We start from the raw sequence: 14,997 nt of genomic DNA, 5'->3' as shown, positions 1-14,997 counted from the left end.
TGAGCAGGGCTTGATCCCAGGACCCTAAGATCATGACCTGAGCTGAAGGCAGAGGCTTAACCCACTGAGCCACCAGGCACCCCTAAATGTCTCTCTTTTTAAATACACCCATTTCTCCCTATCAATTTGTCACTATTCTAGACAAAGCAGCCAACCTCTCTATATTCAGGAGTACTACCACGGCCTCTAAACTCATCTTTCCACATTCATTCTTGTCCTCTATGTTAGAAGCCTAAGAATGGTCACCAAGATTCCCATTCCCTGGTATATATATTCTGTATAACCCCCCCCCCCATTAAGTGTGGGCAGGACTATAAATATGATGAATTTCACTCCAGTAAACTATCTTATCTTACATGACAAAGGGATTTAAAAGATGTAATTATGGCCCAAAATCAGCTGATTTTTTTTTTAAATTCACCAGAGGAAAATTATCCTGGGCTGACTTAATCAGAGAAATCTCTTAAAAGAGACTGAGCCTTTCCATCAGAGAGTCCCTTGCTGTCCTTTGAAGAAGTAAACTGCCATGTTGTGTACTAGACCACAAGCAGACTCTGCTTAGCAGGGCCTTGACAGTCAACAAGAAATTAGGGCTCTCAATCCTAACGCTGCAAGGAACTAAATCCTGTCAACAACCTGTGAACAAGGAAGAGGATGCTTAGTATCAGATGAGATCACAGCCTCTTCAGACATCTTTTTTTTTTTTTTTAAGATTATTTATTTATTTATCTGACAGACAGAGATCACAAGTAGGCAGAGAGGCAGGCAGAGAGAGAGAGAGGAGGAAGCAGGCTCTCCGCGGAGCAGACAGCCCGATGCGGGGCTCGATCCCAGGAAGGCAGAGGCTTTAACCCACTGAGCCACCCTTCAGCCTGGTGAAACCCTGAGCAGAGGACCCAATAAATCTTTGCCCAGACTGATCCATGGAAAGTGTCAGAAAATATTAAGTCACTACGTTTGTTACACAATTATAGAAAATGCACTCTCCTCTGATCCCTTAAAAATAAAAATATAAGGGCACCTGGGTGGCTCAGTGGGTTAAGCCTCTGCCTTCAGCTCAGGTCATGATCTCAGGGTCCTGGGATCGAGTCCTGCGTCGGGCTCTCTGCTCATCGAAGAGCCTGCTTCCCCTTCCCTCTCTCTCTGCCTGCCTTTATGACTACTTGTGATTTCTTCCTCTGTGTGTCAAGTAAATAAATAAAATCTTTTTTAAAATAAATAAAAAAATAAAATAAAAATATAAGACACCTTTCTGCTTAAAACTTTTTAAGACTCTTCCACTGCTCTTCAGAAAATATTAAAATCCTTAAGGACTACTCCTTATTTTACCTATAATGCCTAGAACATTTCTGAACACAAAGAAGATTTTCAAATGTTTACTACACAAAATAGATACACCAAACAGATGTAAACAAAAATAAATGAGGATCTATAAAAATCATCACAGCAAATTGAATTTAAAGTTAAAAATGTAAATAAACATAAGGAATTTTTTCTAAAGATTTTATTTATTTATTTGACAGAGAGAGATCAAAAGTAGGCAGAGCAGCAGGCAGAGAGAGAGGGGGAAGCAGGCTCCCTGTGAGCAGAGAGCCTGATGACCCTGAGATCATAACCTAAGCCAAAGGCAGAGGCTTAACCCACTCAGCCACCTACACGCCCTAGGAATTTTTTTTTTTTTAAGAGAGAGCAGAAGAGGGAAGGGGCAAAGGGAGAGAATCTCAAGCAGGCTCCACATTGCCCAGCGCAGAGCCTGACACGGGCCTTGATTTCACAATTCTGAGTTCATAACCTGAGCCAAAACCAAGAGTCAGATACTTAACTGACTGTGCCACCCAGGCACCCCAGGTATTTTATATTTTATAATATTTTAATATTTTCAATACTTTATATTGAAAAAAGTTACGAGGGCGCCTGGATGGCTCAGTGGGTTAAAGCCTCTGCCTTTGGCCCGGGTCATGGTCCCAGGGTCTGGGATCGAGCCTCGCCTTGGGCTCTCTGCTCAGCAGAGAACCTGCTTCCCCACCTCTTTCTGCCTGCCTCTCTGCCTACTTGTGATCTCTGTCTGTCAAATAAATAAATAAAGTCTTAAAAAAAAAAGTTACGAAAGAAAATATAAAAGTACTGAAACTTTATGTAAAAGAAGGGCAAAACTTTTTAAAAGGTTTGGCTTTTTCTGTTGTTAGAAAGGAGCGCTCAAATTTGGAGATTATGTCATAAGACTCACGACATAATGAAGAAATATAGACTTGATGGCAGTAAGAACCCAAAAAATAGAATAAATGGATCAGTGTCAGCCTAAAAAGCATTCTCTACATTTCTACACTATTTCCCGACCCCTGTTTCTTCTAATCTCACATTCCTGTCCTATTTTTGTAATAACTGTCATAGTTTGATTTCTCATCACTGTCATTAAATTACACTTCAGAACAGTAAGCTTTTCAATAATTTCCCATTCATATACAGCTGAGTAGTATATAATAATAATAATAATAATAATAATAATAATGGCAATGACAGCAATAAATCTCATCTGGAAGCCTTGGTATACAGATGATACTTAAAGAAATGGGACTATGTGAGATAATCTAGCAATATAGCTAAGGAATACAGAGAAGAAAAGACAAGGACTATGTACCAGAGAACTACATTTTTTAGAGGTCAGGTGAAAAAGAAAGGGCAAACAGAAAGAATTACAAATGAGTATCTAACAATGAGAAAGCGAACCAGAAGAGTATGACATTCTGGAATGTAAGAAATTGCCTAAAGAAGAAATAATCAACTCGATCAAACACTGCTCATTTGTAAATCCATCCACTACCTGTTTGTTCACCCCATATTAATAATATAAAACAATAATGAACAGATTAAGATCTCAGAAGAAAAATGCATGCCTATTGCTTAAAATCATATTCAACTTTAAGTTTTCAAGTTGATGGAAAATTCATAACTGAATTTCAAGGGCACAGAAAATATTTCAATCAACACTGTATTGTTATTATTTTCATTCTGTTAAAGGAAAGGGCATAAATTCAAACTTCTAAAACTGTTCAGAGTACTCTGATCTTAAAAAAATCTATTCATACCTCTGCCAGCTTATATGGCAAGATAAGCTTTTCTCCCACTGTCACAGTCTTCCTTGTAACTAACGCTTCAAATAGCATCTCTTCTTTAACCTAAACAACAGAAAAAAAAAAATTCAGTGTATAAGATTTATGACAATGAGCTGAATTATTTATTGACAATCCAAATAAAGAAAAAATCTCTAATGAGATTAGTAAATAGACAATAGAAAAAACAAAGACAATACATTTAATCATTTAAATACCAGTCAAAGTGAAAGTCAAACATTCCACTCACCCTATTTCCCACCTCCCCCCCAGAAAAGAGAGGGTACGTAAGACAGATGGGTCTTTTTAAAGTTTTCTTTCTGATCATAATGGAGAAGTATGTTTCTTTGTGTGAAATATGGAAATATAGAATAGTGCAAAAAAACATTTTAAGATGATCAACCATAATCCCACAACTAGCAAAGATTAAAAAGTGACAATACTTCTTTAATTCTAGGAACATTACCATGAGTATTTATTTATGTTTCAGATGTTTTATATTTATTTACACATGTTAATTTTAAAATAAAGATGATGTTTCCTTTGTTCTCATTCCCTCTAGAGGTAAATACCATGATGAATTTGTAAGTTATCATCTCAGTTTGGGTTTTTATACATATCTAATATACATATATTAGATATATTTGTAAATAATACATTATACTGTATTATATATATACACATATACATATATATATACACTGCACTATAATGTATACATTATACATTATACATTATACTGCCAAGTGTATTTAACTCTTATCTGTATGGAATCATATTGCCCATATGTTTTTGAGATTTAACTACATTGATAATTTAGATCAAGCTTATTTATTTTAATACTATATAACTTCCCAGTATATAAATTATGGGAGTGTGTAATCTATTCTTCTATGTATAGACATTTATACTATTTACCATTGTGCACTATTAGGAAATAAACTGAATAGTCTTGCATGTGAGTTCAAGAATTTCTCTGAAGTACAAATCTAAAAGTAGAATTACTAGGTTATAGCATATACACTGTCATCTTTAAAGGATATTGCCAAACTACTAAACATAGTTCTCACCAATCTGCTCTCTGATCAGCCCTGAGCATTCCTATTTCTTCAAACCTTGAATATACTTGTTATTATCACACTACTGACTTTTGCCATGCTGAGGGTCATGAAATGGTAAAATAAGGGCATTTTATAAAAGCACCCAAACAAATAAAGATATAACACTGATAAAATTTTAAGTAGATAATATGATATGAAGTATATCAAGCAAAAAATATTCAATTATAAAGGAGAAAGTGAGTTACAAAACAACAGTGAAGCATTACCCTGTCACCAGGAATTCATGACAGATCAATAATTTTTTAAAATACAATGATACCAAAATATCCTTCTCATTCACTGCTACATGAGTAGCATCCAGTACTCAATCTTCAAATTCAAAACAAGTTAGAAAAAATTTGAGGAACATTACCTTTACAAACTGCAGTAAAACTAAAAATAAATAGCCAAAGTTTAAATATAAGACCTCAAGCTTTCGCATATATTTAAAATATTTTGGGGCGCCTGGGTGGCTCAGTGGGGTAAAGCCTCTCCCTTTGGCTCAGGTCATGATTCAGGGTCCTGGGATCGAGCCCTGCATCAGGCTCCCTGCTCAGCAGGGAGCCTGCTTCCTTTCCTCTCTCTCTGCCTGCCTCTAAGCCTACTTGTGATCTCTCTCTGCCAAATAAATAAAATCTTAAAAATAAATAAACAAATAAATAAATAAAATATTTTGAAAAACAAAATTAAATAATACCAGATTACACAAATATGACAAAACCAAGAAAACTAAGAAAAAACTTGTATGATTAAAAAAAAAACAGTTATATTGTTGAGCTCAGGCAATTATTAAAAGTGAGTATTTAAAAATAAATGATCTATGCAGTAGACTCAAGACATTTTTTTAAAGGATTAAACAAATACAGGCTGGCAACAACATGGAGCAAATGTCACTTCCATACACTTGTATAAACTGGTATAACCACTAGAGAGAGTAATCCGTCAATATCAGTAAACTATTTATGTCTGTGTGTATACCAACCCAAAACTATACTCCTTGGACTATACTCTAGAATAATTTACACACATGTCCACGAAGAGACATATACAACAATGCCTATCACAGTACTACCAATAAATGAGGAATTACAAATAACCTCAATCCCCTCTAAGAAAAATAAATTGTTTTACTCACATAATGAAATTTTAGAAACTAAAAAGAATCATGTAGAATATTTAAATCAGTATTGAAAAATCTCAAAAACACAGTACAGAATGAAAAAGTCAAGATTAGAATGATACAGTAAAACATTTATGAAACAAGTATGAAAATATATAGAAAGCTTTATATTCTTATATAAACATCTACCTATTTTGAAAATAGAAAAATAGAATGGGAATGATAAACACCAAACTCATAACAATGTTTACTTCTAGGGTAGCAGAGTACAAAGTGAGCTACAATTACCTGCAATATTTTATTACATGAGTGGAGTTGTGAGTACACAGGTGTTTATTATATTGTTTTCTGTATATACTGTATACTGAGACTAATTCATAATTTAACAGGAAAATGAAGAAGGAAATACGTTAAAACAAAAATTAAGACATTAATTAAGTAAAATGGTAGAACTAATAAATCTAAAAGCCAATTACTTGAATATAAAAAATAAAAGACAATTCTCACTAAATCACAAAAATTAAGAAACACAAACATTAAGAAATACAAAGTCAACACCATAGAGAAAAAGGTTTTAAACATTAACATAGCATTTACAAAGAATGCAAAAAAAAAAATTGTAAACATTTAATCAACATATTAATTTCCTAGATAAACACAAATCATCAAAATGAACACAAGCCAGACTTGAATCCTTTTTTTTTTTTTTAAGATTTTATTTATTTATTTGACAAAGAGAAATAATGAGAGAGAAACACAAGCAGCGGGGAGCTGGAAAGGGAGAAGCAGGCAGGGAGCCCGACATGGAGCTCAATCCCAGGATTCTGGGATCATGACCTGAGCCATGGGCAGACATCTAATGACTCAGCCACCCAGGCGCCCCTAGACTTGAAAATCCAAAAAAATTAGTTAATACAAAACAAACTTCTGGAAAGATATCAAATATAGTTGATCATAGGGTTAATCTCTCTCAAATCTTTAAGGAACATACTATTCTTTGCTAATGATTCTTCTCTAAATGGCAGAAAAAAATTTGAAAGGATAAAAAACTACCCAACTCCTTTTAAAGGGTTGGCTTAATGGTGGCACTAAAACCTAATAATGATCATACATAGATCTACATACAAAACATACTAATCTTGCTTATCTTCGATAAACATCCTGAAGAAAATATTACTGAATTTATGATATTTAATCAACTACTTCTATAATTTCCCAATGTCCTCAGTGTACATATATGACTTTTAAAATAAAAAAAATAAGGGCGCCTGGGTGGCTCAGTGGGTTGGGCCTCTGCCTTCGGCTCAGGTCACGGTCCCAGGGTCCTGGGATCGAGCCCCACGTTGGGCTCTCTGCTCGGCAGGGAGCCTGCTTCCCTCTCTCTCTGCCTGCCTCTCTGCCTACTTATGATCTCTGTCTGTCAAATAAATAAATAAATAAATAAATAAATAAATCTATAAATAAATAAGGTAAAAAATAAACTTTATTAACACAAAATAACTAGGAATGAGTTCAATATCTAAGTCTACAATGTTTCTCATACTCATTTAATTGAAAAAATGATATATGTGTTAAAAACCCATTCTTCATATTGTTTCAACAGATGTTAAAATATATTCAAAATATATAAATCTGTTAAAAACTGAATGATGGTTCAGTTTTTGATAATGATGGTTCTAATAGTTCTAATATACTCCAAAACATGCAACAAAAATATGCTCCACAATTACCCACAATTAATGTACTGGAGCTTGTTCATCTTTCAATAGTTTCACAAGTATATATCTCAAATAGAATTCAGTAAACAGAATACTCAAAAATATTCATTGCTGCCTGAGGTAACTACAAAATTATAAAAATAATTGGAAAAATAAAATAATTTCAGAAACATTTGTTCTTAAAAACTAAATCTATATTTATCATTGAACTGAATCACTTTGAGAAGGAAAGGAATTAAATCTTAACTAAAGAGTTTACATTTTAGTTAAACCAGTTGTTGCTCATATCTTTGAATTCCATCTCAACAAAAGCCTTAAGTTTGCAATTATTATTACCAATTTTAATCAATAACAGGATATCATTTTTTAAAATTTTTTACTTAAATTCAATTAACATACAATGTATTATTAGTTTCAAAGGTAGAAGTCAGTGATTAATGAGTCTTCTATAATACCCAGTGTTCATTATGTCACATGTCCTCCTAAATGTCCATTACCCAGCTACCCTATTCCCCCACCACCCCTCTAGAAACCCCGAGTTTGTTTAGGAAATCATTTTAAAAAATAATTTCTGAGAACTAAATACAAGCAGGATACTATAGTATAGGTCCTATCAGTTACTTGTCTAGCTCCTCAACTTTGAAGATAACTTCTTCCCACGTATTATCAAACCTCCATTCCTACTAGTGCAGACTAAACATAACAAGAAGGAACTTAAGGGGTGCCTGGCTAGCTCAATCAGTTAAGCATCCGGCTCTTGATTTCAGCTCAGGTCATGAGCTGGGATCAAGCCCCACAATGGGCTTCTTGCTCAGCAGGGAATTTGCTTAGGATTCTCTCTCCCTCTGCCCCACCCCCTTACTCATGTGTTCTCTCTCTTTCAAATAAACAAAATGGTTAGTTTTTTTTAAGATTTTATTTTATTTATTAGACACACAAAGAGGGATCACAAGTAGGCAGAAAGGCAGGCATAGAGAGAGGGGGAAGCAGGCTCCAGAGAGCCAATGCGGGGCTCGATCCCAGGACCCTGAGATCATGACCTAAGCCGAAGGCAGAGGCCCAACCCACTGAACCACCCAGGGGCCCCAGTTTTGTGTGTGTGTGTGGTTTTTTTTTTTTTTTTTAAAGAAGGAAGTTAAGAAGCTTGGGTTCAAAAGTAAGATTTGGTATCAAATCATATTGTTGATATAGTCAAACTTTGACACTGGTAAGCCTATTTCTCAGAATAGGATTTCTCCTTTTTCATCAATACTTGGCTCCTTTTAAAATTACCTGAATTGCTCTTACCAGCTCTAACCAAAGAAGGAATACTGCACCAAGACCAGAAGCCTTGGTACCTGCTGAATGCCTGAACTTGTAAGTAAAACCACTAGCTACAATGCACTATTATTACCACAATACCAAGTGCTTCTGTTGACTAAAATATCACCTAAAATGCCTGACTGAAATACCAACTGTTCCCTGATCCTCATGACCTTCAAAATTACCACCTTCAGATACCACATTCCATCCACATCCTGGTAGAACTTCTTTCCAGCAAGTGAGTCTAGTTTCAGTTTAACGTATCCCCTTCTCCTGCCCTGTCTGCCAGACTAACTCATTTCACTAAAGTTAATAAGCAACACCCAGGCATGTGCAAAATAAAAAGCACTGTAAGGTTAGATAAATAAAAAAGAGGCATCTATTGCTCTCAAAGAGCACTGTCGCCTTATAAAGGACACAAACTAGTAAACAATTAACTTTGTGCTACAAAATCAAAATTAAATTATGCTAAGTAGACATAAATGTTCTACCCTGATGGGAGTCAGTTTAGATCATCTAATAAGGTTAAACTCTATTAAAGTGGCAAATGAATCAAGATTTGAAAGATTTGATCTTCCAATCAAGATTTGGAAAAAAAGCAGGCTACTCATAACTGCAAAAAACATGGAAACAACCAAGATGTCTTTCAATAGGTGAATAAACAAACAAACTATGGTACAGCCACACAATGTCATACTACCCAGCAATAAAGAGAAATGAGCTATCAAGCCACAAAAAGATATGACTGAACCATATACATAATGCATCTAACATACAAAATATGTTTTAATCAACTATTTATGTTATCAGTAAGGCGGCTGGTCAACAGTAGCCTATTAAGTTTTGGGGGAGTCAAAAGTTACACCCAGATTTTTGACTGCCCAGAGAGGCTGGTACTCCTAGCCCCTGCACTGTTCAAGGGTCAACTGAATACTAAAATTGAATAATTTAGTAAATGAACAGAAAAAAGGAGGTAAAGAAAGATAAGGAAAACGACAGCTTCCTCACTGTTAAAAAGGGAGTTTATAGGTAAGAAGAGAAGGCTAGAATGATACATGTGATAATGTATTAGTTAGGAACATCAGTAGGACCTCATGTTTATCTTCATATAGCTATAGATGCATATATAAAAAAATTTGTAGTATGTGAATATACATAGGTTAGTAAACACACATATATTTTCTTGCTCTGTGAGAGGAGAAGGCCTATAAAAAATGATGCCCCTTTCGAGATGAATCTGACAAGTGAGCTGGGAAAACACTGGAAATCATCACTCCCAGAAGAAAGAATAAGGTAATAAAGATCTTGATTATAAGAAGAAGCATGGGAGGAGATGAAGACCCCTGGCTCTTACTTAGACATGAAGGAAAAAATTAGTACCTTTTTCTCTCCACTCATCCAGATACCCCATCTTCAGATAAATAATCTAACCAAAATCTTAGTATGAGAAGAAATCTCAAATACAGAAGGAGAAAAACTATTAATGTCTTAGACTATCATACAGTCTAGAGTGAAAAACTGATCCTATCCAGCAAATTGAGGGATTATGGATATCCAGGCCAAAGGGAGGCAGGCAAGAAAAACCAAGCCTTCCAAAGATTCTGGCACAATCGACAGCAAAAATTCCATCTTTTGGAGAAACACTATTAATAAAAAGCATTAGCCCATTTACACCTAGCCAAATAATTACACAAAATTTAAAGTGAGAAGTTACCCGGTATTTGAGAAATGACAAGTGAAAATATAAGCACTTACTTCTAATAATTCTGAGACAATGGGCAGAACTTCAGGATTACAGATATCTATGGAGTCATCCCGGTATGTCTTCTTTTTATAACAGATATTACCCAAATGTAGTATTGCTGAGAGAAGAGAGAAAATCCTGTGAAAATAAAACCATAAATTATAGCTGGTTTATGTGCAGTTTCCAAACTTATTTCACTGTAAAATTCTAATCAAGCAAATTAACCAGTACAAACATATTTAATCTTCATAAAAATAAAAAATATGCTTTTCATTTAAAAAAAAGTAAGAATAAAAAATATGCTTTTCATTTAAAAAAAGTAAAAATAAAAAATATGGGAATAATAACTATAATAACTAAATTTCATGTGTACTACGTCAGGCACTGTGCAAAGTGCTTTATAGAACCTTAACTTTCAGTACTGTACCTCTGGACATAGTTGTTTGAAGAGGATTTGCTATTGCCTGAATCTGTACAGTGTTTCAAAATCCATACATTTCTAAATGCTTTTCATCCTGCCTGGAATGCCCCTTCCCTACATTGTCTATTTCAGATCTACTGAATCAGAATCTTTAAAGGAAAGGCCTTGGAATCTGTATTTTCTTATAGCCTAGATCATTTTTTATGATTAGTTATATTTAAGAATTGATTTCCTACTTCATACTACAGTGCCCTTGATAAATGCTTTGAAAGTAAACAGTATGGGGGGCACCTGGGTGGCACAGTGGGTTAAAGCCTCTGCCTTCAGCTCAGGTCATGATCCCAGGGTCCTGGGATCAAGCCCCGCATTGGGCTCTCTGCTCAGTGGGGAGCCTGCTTCCTCCTCTCTCTCTCTCTCTGCCTGCCTCTCTGCCTACTTGTGATCTGTCAAATAAATAAATAAAAATCTTTAAAAAAAAAAAAAAGAAAGAAAGAAAAGAAACAGTATGAGGCCCATGAGGTAAATTACTTAATTTTCAGGCCCCTCCCATAAAACATCTACAACTGGACCCTCCCTTCCACTCTTCCCTTCTGTCTTAGAGGAACACATGACCTTCTTCCTGTCAAACTAAACCCCTTCTTGTGCTTTGCATCCCATGAACTCCAGTTTACTCAGGAACTTTATTATGCCTATTTCTTATCTCTTACCTGATCTAGAAGAACTTTCTATCAAAATGATATCTTCATTTTCTCTTAAAGAACCCATCCTAGATTACACATCTTCCCCTTACCTTCACAAACAAACTTATTAAACTGTTAACTTATACTCCTTTTCTTCATTTTGTCATTCCCTATTTATTCTTATATCTGGACATCGGACCCCATTAAAATATCTCAGAGAAGTTACCAAGGACCACCAGGTAAGAAAAGTGTATTATAAAGAGAAATGAGCTATCAAGCCACAAAAAGACATGACTGAATCATATATATAATGCATCTAACATACAAAATATGTTTTAATCAACTATTTATGTTTTGGTTATCGGTCAACAGCAGCCTATTAAGTTTTAGGGGAGTCAAAAGTTACAACCAGATTTTTGACTACCCAGAGGGGTTGGTACTCCTAACTTACCTGACCTCTCCAAAGCATTTAATACAGCTAAACACTCCATCTAAAAGCCCTTCTGGGAAACACATACACAGACACAGACACACACACACATGCATCTTTGTGTCTTGTCCAACTATTTCCTTATGATAAACCTGTTCTACCTATAAAATTTTAATTATGTGTTTTCTGAAAATTAGGAAGTATTCTAAATAAAATAAAGACACTGCTTTAGGAACTAAATAGCCATACTTTCAAAGGTCCTGAATCAATATCTAATTGATCGATCTAATTTTTCAAATAATTTAAAATTTTAAGTGTTTGAATCATTAACATGACTCAAACAAAATTTTAAAGGAATAATTCATAAACGTACTCTGGGTAAATTAGAGAGGAAACACAGTATCAATTGAATCATTACAAAGACTAATGGAAACCAAAGGATATAAAAATGAAAATTCATGGGCCACTTATTAAACACCATATTTAGTAGGAGTTTATATGGTTGTTAATTATATCCTTCAGAATCTGCGGTTCAACAAATCAGTACGTTAATGTTTTTTCAAACACAAATATGTGATACTTAGTCTCCAACAATAATAAATGTTAAATAAACAATCTAATATACTGTAATAACTCAATACAAAAAAGAGTTACAAATATGAATAAAAATCCCTATTCACAAAATGTGTAAAATCTTGCATTAAGAAATAAAAACAGTAACAAAAAATCCCTATACTATAAGGCAGGGTATAAAATAAAATACTAAAATACTTAAGGTAGACACAATGCACAGTTAAGAAAAATTTCATTAAATAGGTAGGACATGGGGCCCATGGCTGGCTCAGTAGGAAGAGTGTAGGATTCTTGATTTCAGGGTCATGAGTTCAAACCCCACATTAGGTGTAGAAGTTACTTAAATAAATAAATAAGCTTTAAAAAATAAAAAGGGGGACACCTGGGTGGCTCAGTGGGTTAAGCCTCTGCCTTCACCTCAGGTCATGATCCCGGGGTCCTGGGATCCAGCCCTGCATGGGCTCTCTGCTCGGCGGGGAGCCTGCTTCCCCCTCTCTCTCTGCCTGCCTCTCTGCCTACTTGTGATCTCTGTCTGTCAAATAAATAAAAATTTTTTTTAATTAAAAAATAAATAAATAAATAAATAAATAAAATAAAAAGGGAGGACATGAATAGTAAGTACTCAAAGCAAACAGGTTTCCATTCACATACCAAATTTTAGGATGCCTGCAAAGTGTGTTAAGAAGAATTCTGGGTTAGATCTCAGTGCAGTTGAAAAGATTGCTGTGATTTATGAGCACAGTCAATTATGGTCAAAGGAGAGGGGAACAGTAGTATATATGTATATATGTTATGTTATCAAAAAAAACTGGCATTATTTCAATGAGTAAAAAAGAGATAAAGATGAGTCCTTCAAGGTATGGAGAAAATACAGGACATTCAGAATACAATATAATGTTTTAGAGGATCCTATCGGTCTAGCTAAAACGCAAAACTTGTGTTAGGGAATATCTGATGATAATATCTAAAAAATACAGAAAGGTCAAATTACAGGCCAGGTTACCAAATATATTACATATATTTTCCAGTGGTTTCCAATATTGGATACACTGGTATCAGAAAGTATAAAGGACACACAACCCTTGGATGTATGAGAAATACATTTTATTTCCAACTTATTTTATCTAAAAAAATGAAATTATGTTTCACTATTATTTAGTATATAGACAATCAGGTGTGTCACATGAGATATAGGAGGTATGCTGAAGAAAGAATATAAGAAATGTAGCATGGAGGAACTATAGAGTTACTCTCATTTACTCAGTAACTTTTAGTGAATTGAAGTTTATGTGACCAATTAAATGGCCTTGCATCTTTACATTTGGTATTTTTTTTAACTTTTCTTTTTTTCTTTTTAAAGATTTTATTTATTTGTCAGAGAGAGAGAGAGCATGCGCACACGCCCAAGCAGGGGAAAATGCAGGAAGAAGGAGAAGCAGGCTCCCCACTGAACAAGGAGCCTGATGTAGAACTCAATCCCAGGACCCTGGGATCATGACCTGAGCCTAAGGCAGTGCTTAACGTAACCAACCGAGCCATCCAGGCCTCCCTTAATTTATCTTTCAAAAAAAGTTTGGCAGGGGCGCCTGGGTGGCTCAGTGGGTTAAGCCTCTGCCTTCAGCTCAGGTCATGGTCTCAGGGTCCTGGGATAGATCCCCACATCGGGCTCTCTGCTCACCAGGGAGCCTGCTTCCCCTCCCCCTACCCCCGCCCCCACCTGCTGCTCAGCCTACTTGTGATCTCTGTCAAATAAATTAAAAAAAAAAAAAAAAAGTTTGGCAAATAATCTGATAATTCCAGATTCATAGTAATCACAAACAAGAAAATAGCACAGCTGTTATTCTACTTTTAGTATGGCATTAAAAGTTGACAATATAATCAGATCTGAAATAACTAATTCCCTTCCCCAAAAAATAGTTCTGTTAATATTTTTTTTCTGGTGACAGTCAAGGTTATTTGTGTCTTTAATTTTACTAATTTTTTTATTATGTTATGTTATGTTAGTAACCATACAGTACTTCATTAGTTTTTGATGTACTGTTCCATGATTGTTTGCATATAACACCCAGTGCTCACTGCAATATGTGTGCTCTTTCATACCAATCATCAGGCTTTAATTTTAAATAGCTTGTTTTATTTTAAATATAATTTGCTTCATTTTTATCTCAACCTTTTTACATTTCTATTTTGTTTATAGTGAAATATGTTTAGCATCCTAAGAGACTCCTCAGGAAACAAACTGAAGATTGCTGGAGGGGAGGAGGTGGGAGGGATGGGGTGGCTGGATGATGGACATTGGGGAGGTTATGTGCTATGGTGAATGCTGTAAATTGTGTAAGCCTGGTGATTCACAGACCTGTACCCCTGGGGCAAATAATACATTATATGTTAATAAAAAATAAGAATAAATTAATTTAAAAAATATATATGTTTAGCATAATAGTACAGACACTAATTTAGAGAGGGAAAATTATATTTTACTGATAGGTATGCATGCCTTAATAAGATTAGAGATCAATGATACAGAAAATAAGAAGCTATAAAAATAGTGTCATAAAGCAAGTTTCTAAGTAAAGTCTATGGACCGACTTCAGGAACACCATGAACTCCTGCAATTATATGCAAACATTTATGGACGCACAGTTTACAGGAAGAAGAGCTCCAACTTTCAAGAGATTCTCAAAGAATTTATAATTAAAAAAGCAATTCAAAGCAAGTCTTTTAGAAAAATAAATTTTCAAATCAATGCTTAACAAGGAAGAAGGAGGTATTAGATTTGGAATATTTGTTAGAAAATTC

At 34.8% G+C, this 14,997-nt stretch overlaps 1 protein-coding gene across 4 annotated transcripts in view; it reads right to left on the bottom strand.

Annotated features, from left to right (window-relative positions):
* Nucleotides 1–14,997, bottom strand: part of MYO9A (myosin IXA) — a 283,835-nt gene that overhangs the window by 190,750 nt on the left and 78,088 nt on the right. For all 4 annotated transcript variants that reach the window (XM_059371925.1, XM_059371927.1, XM_059371928.1 and 1 more), the window contains exons 8-9: nucleotides 10,106–10,232; nucleotides 3,087–3,176 (exon numbers count right to left, since the gene is read on the bottom strand). In XM_059371925.1, coding sequence (XP_059227908.1) covers nucleotides 3,087–3,176; nucleotides 10,106–10,232 — 217 coding nt within the window. The remainder of the gene's footprint in view (nucleotides 1–3,086; nucleotides 3,177–10,105; nucleotides 10,233–14,997) is intronic.

The sequence above is a fragment of the Mustela nigripes genome, chromosome 13, assembly GCF_022355385.1.
Source record: "Mustela nigripes isolate SB6536 chromosome 13, MUSNIG.SB6536, whole genome shotgun sequence".
NCBI lineage: Eukaryota > Metazoa > Chordata > Mammalia > Carnivora > Mustelidae > Mustela > Mustela nigripes.
This window is presented reverse-complemented; position numbering and strand designations above follow the sequence as displayed.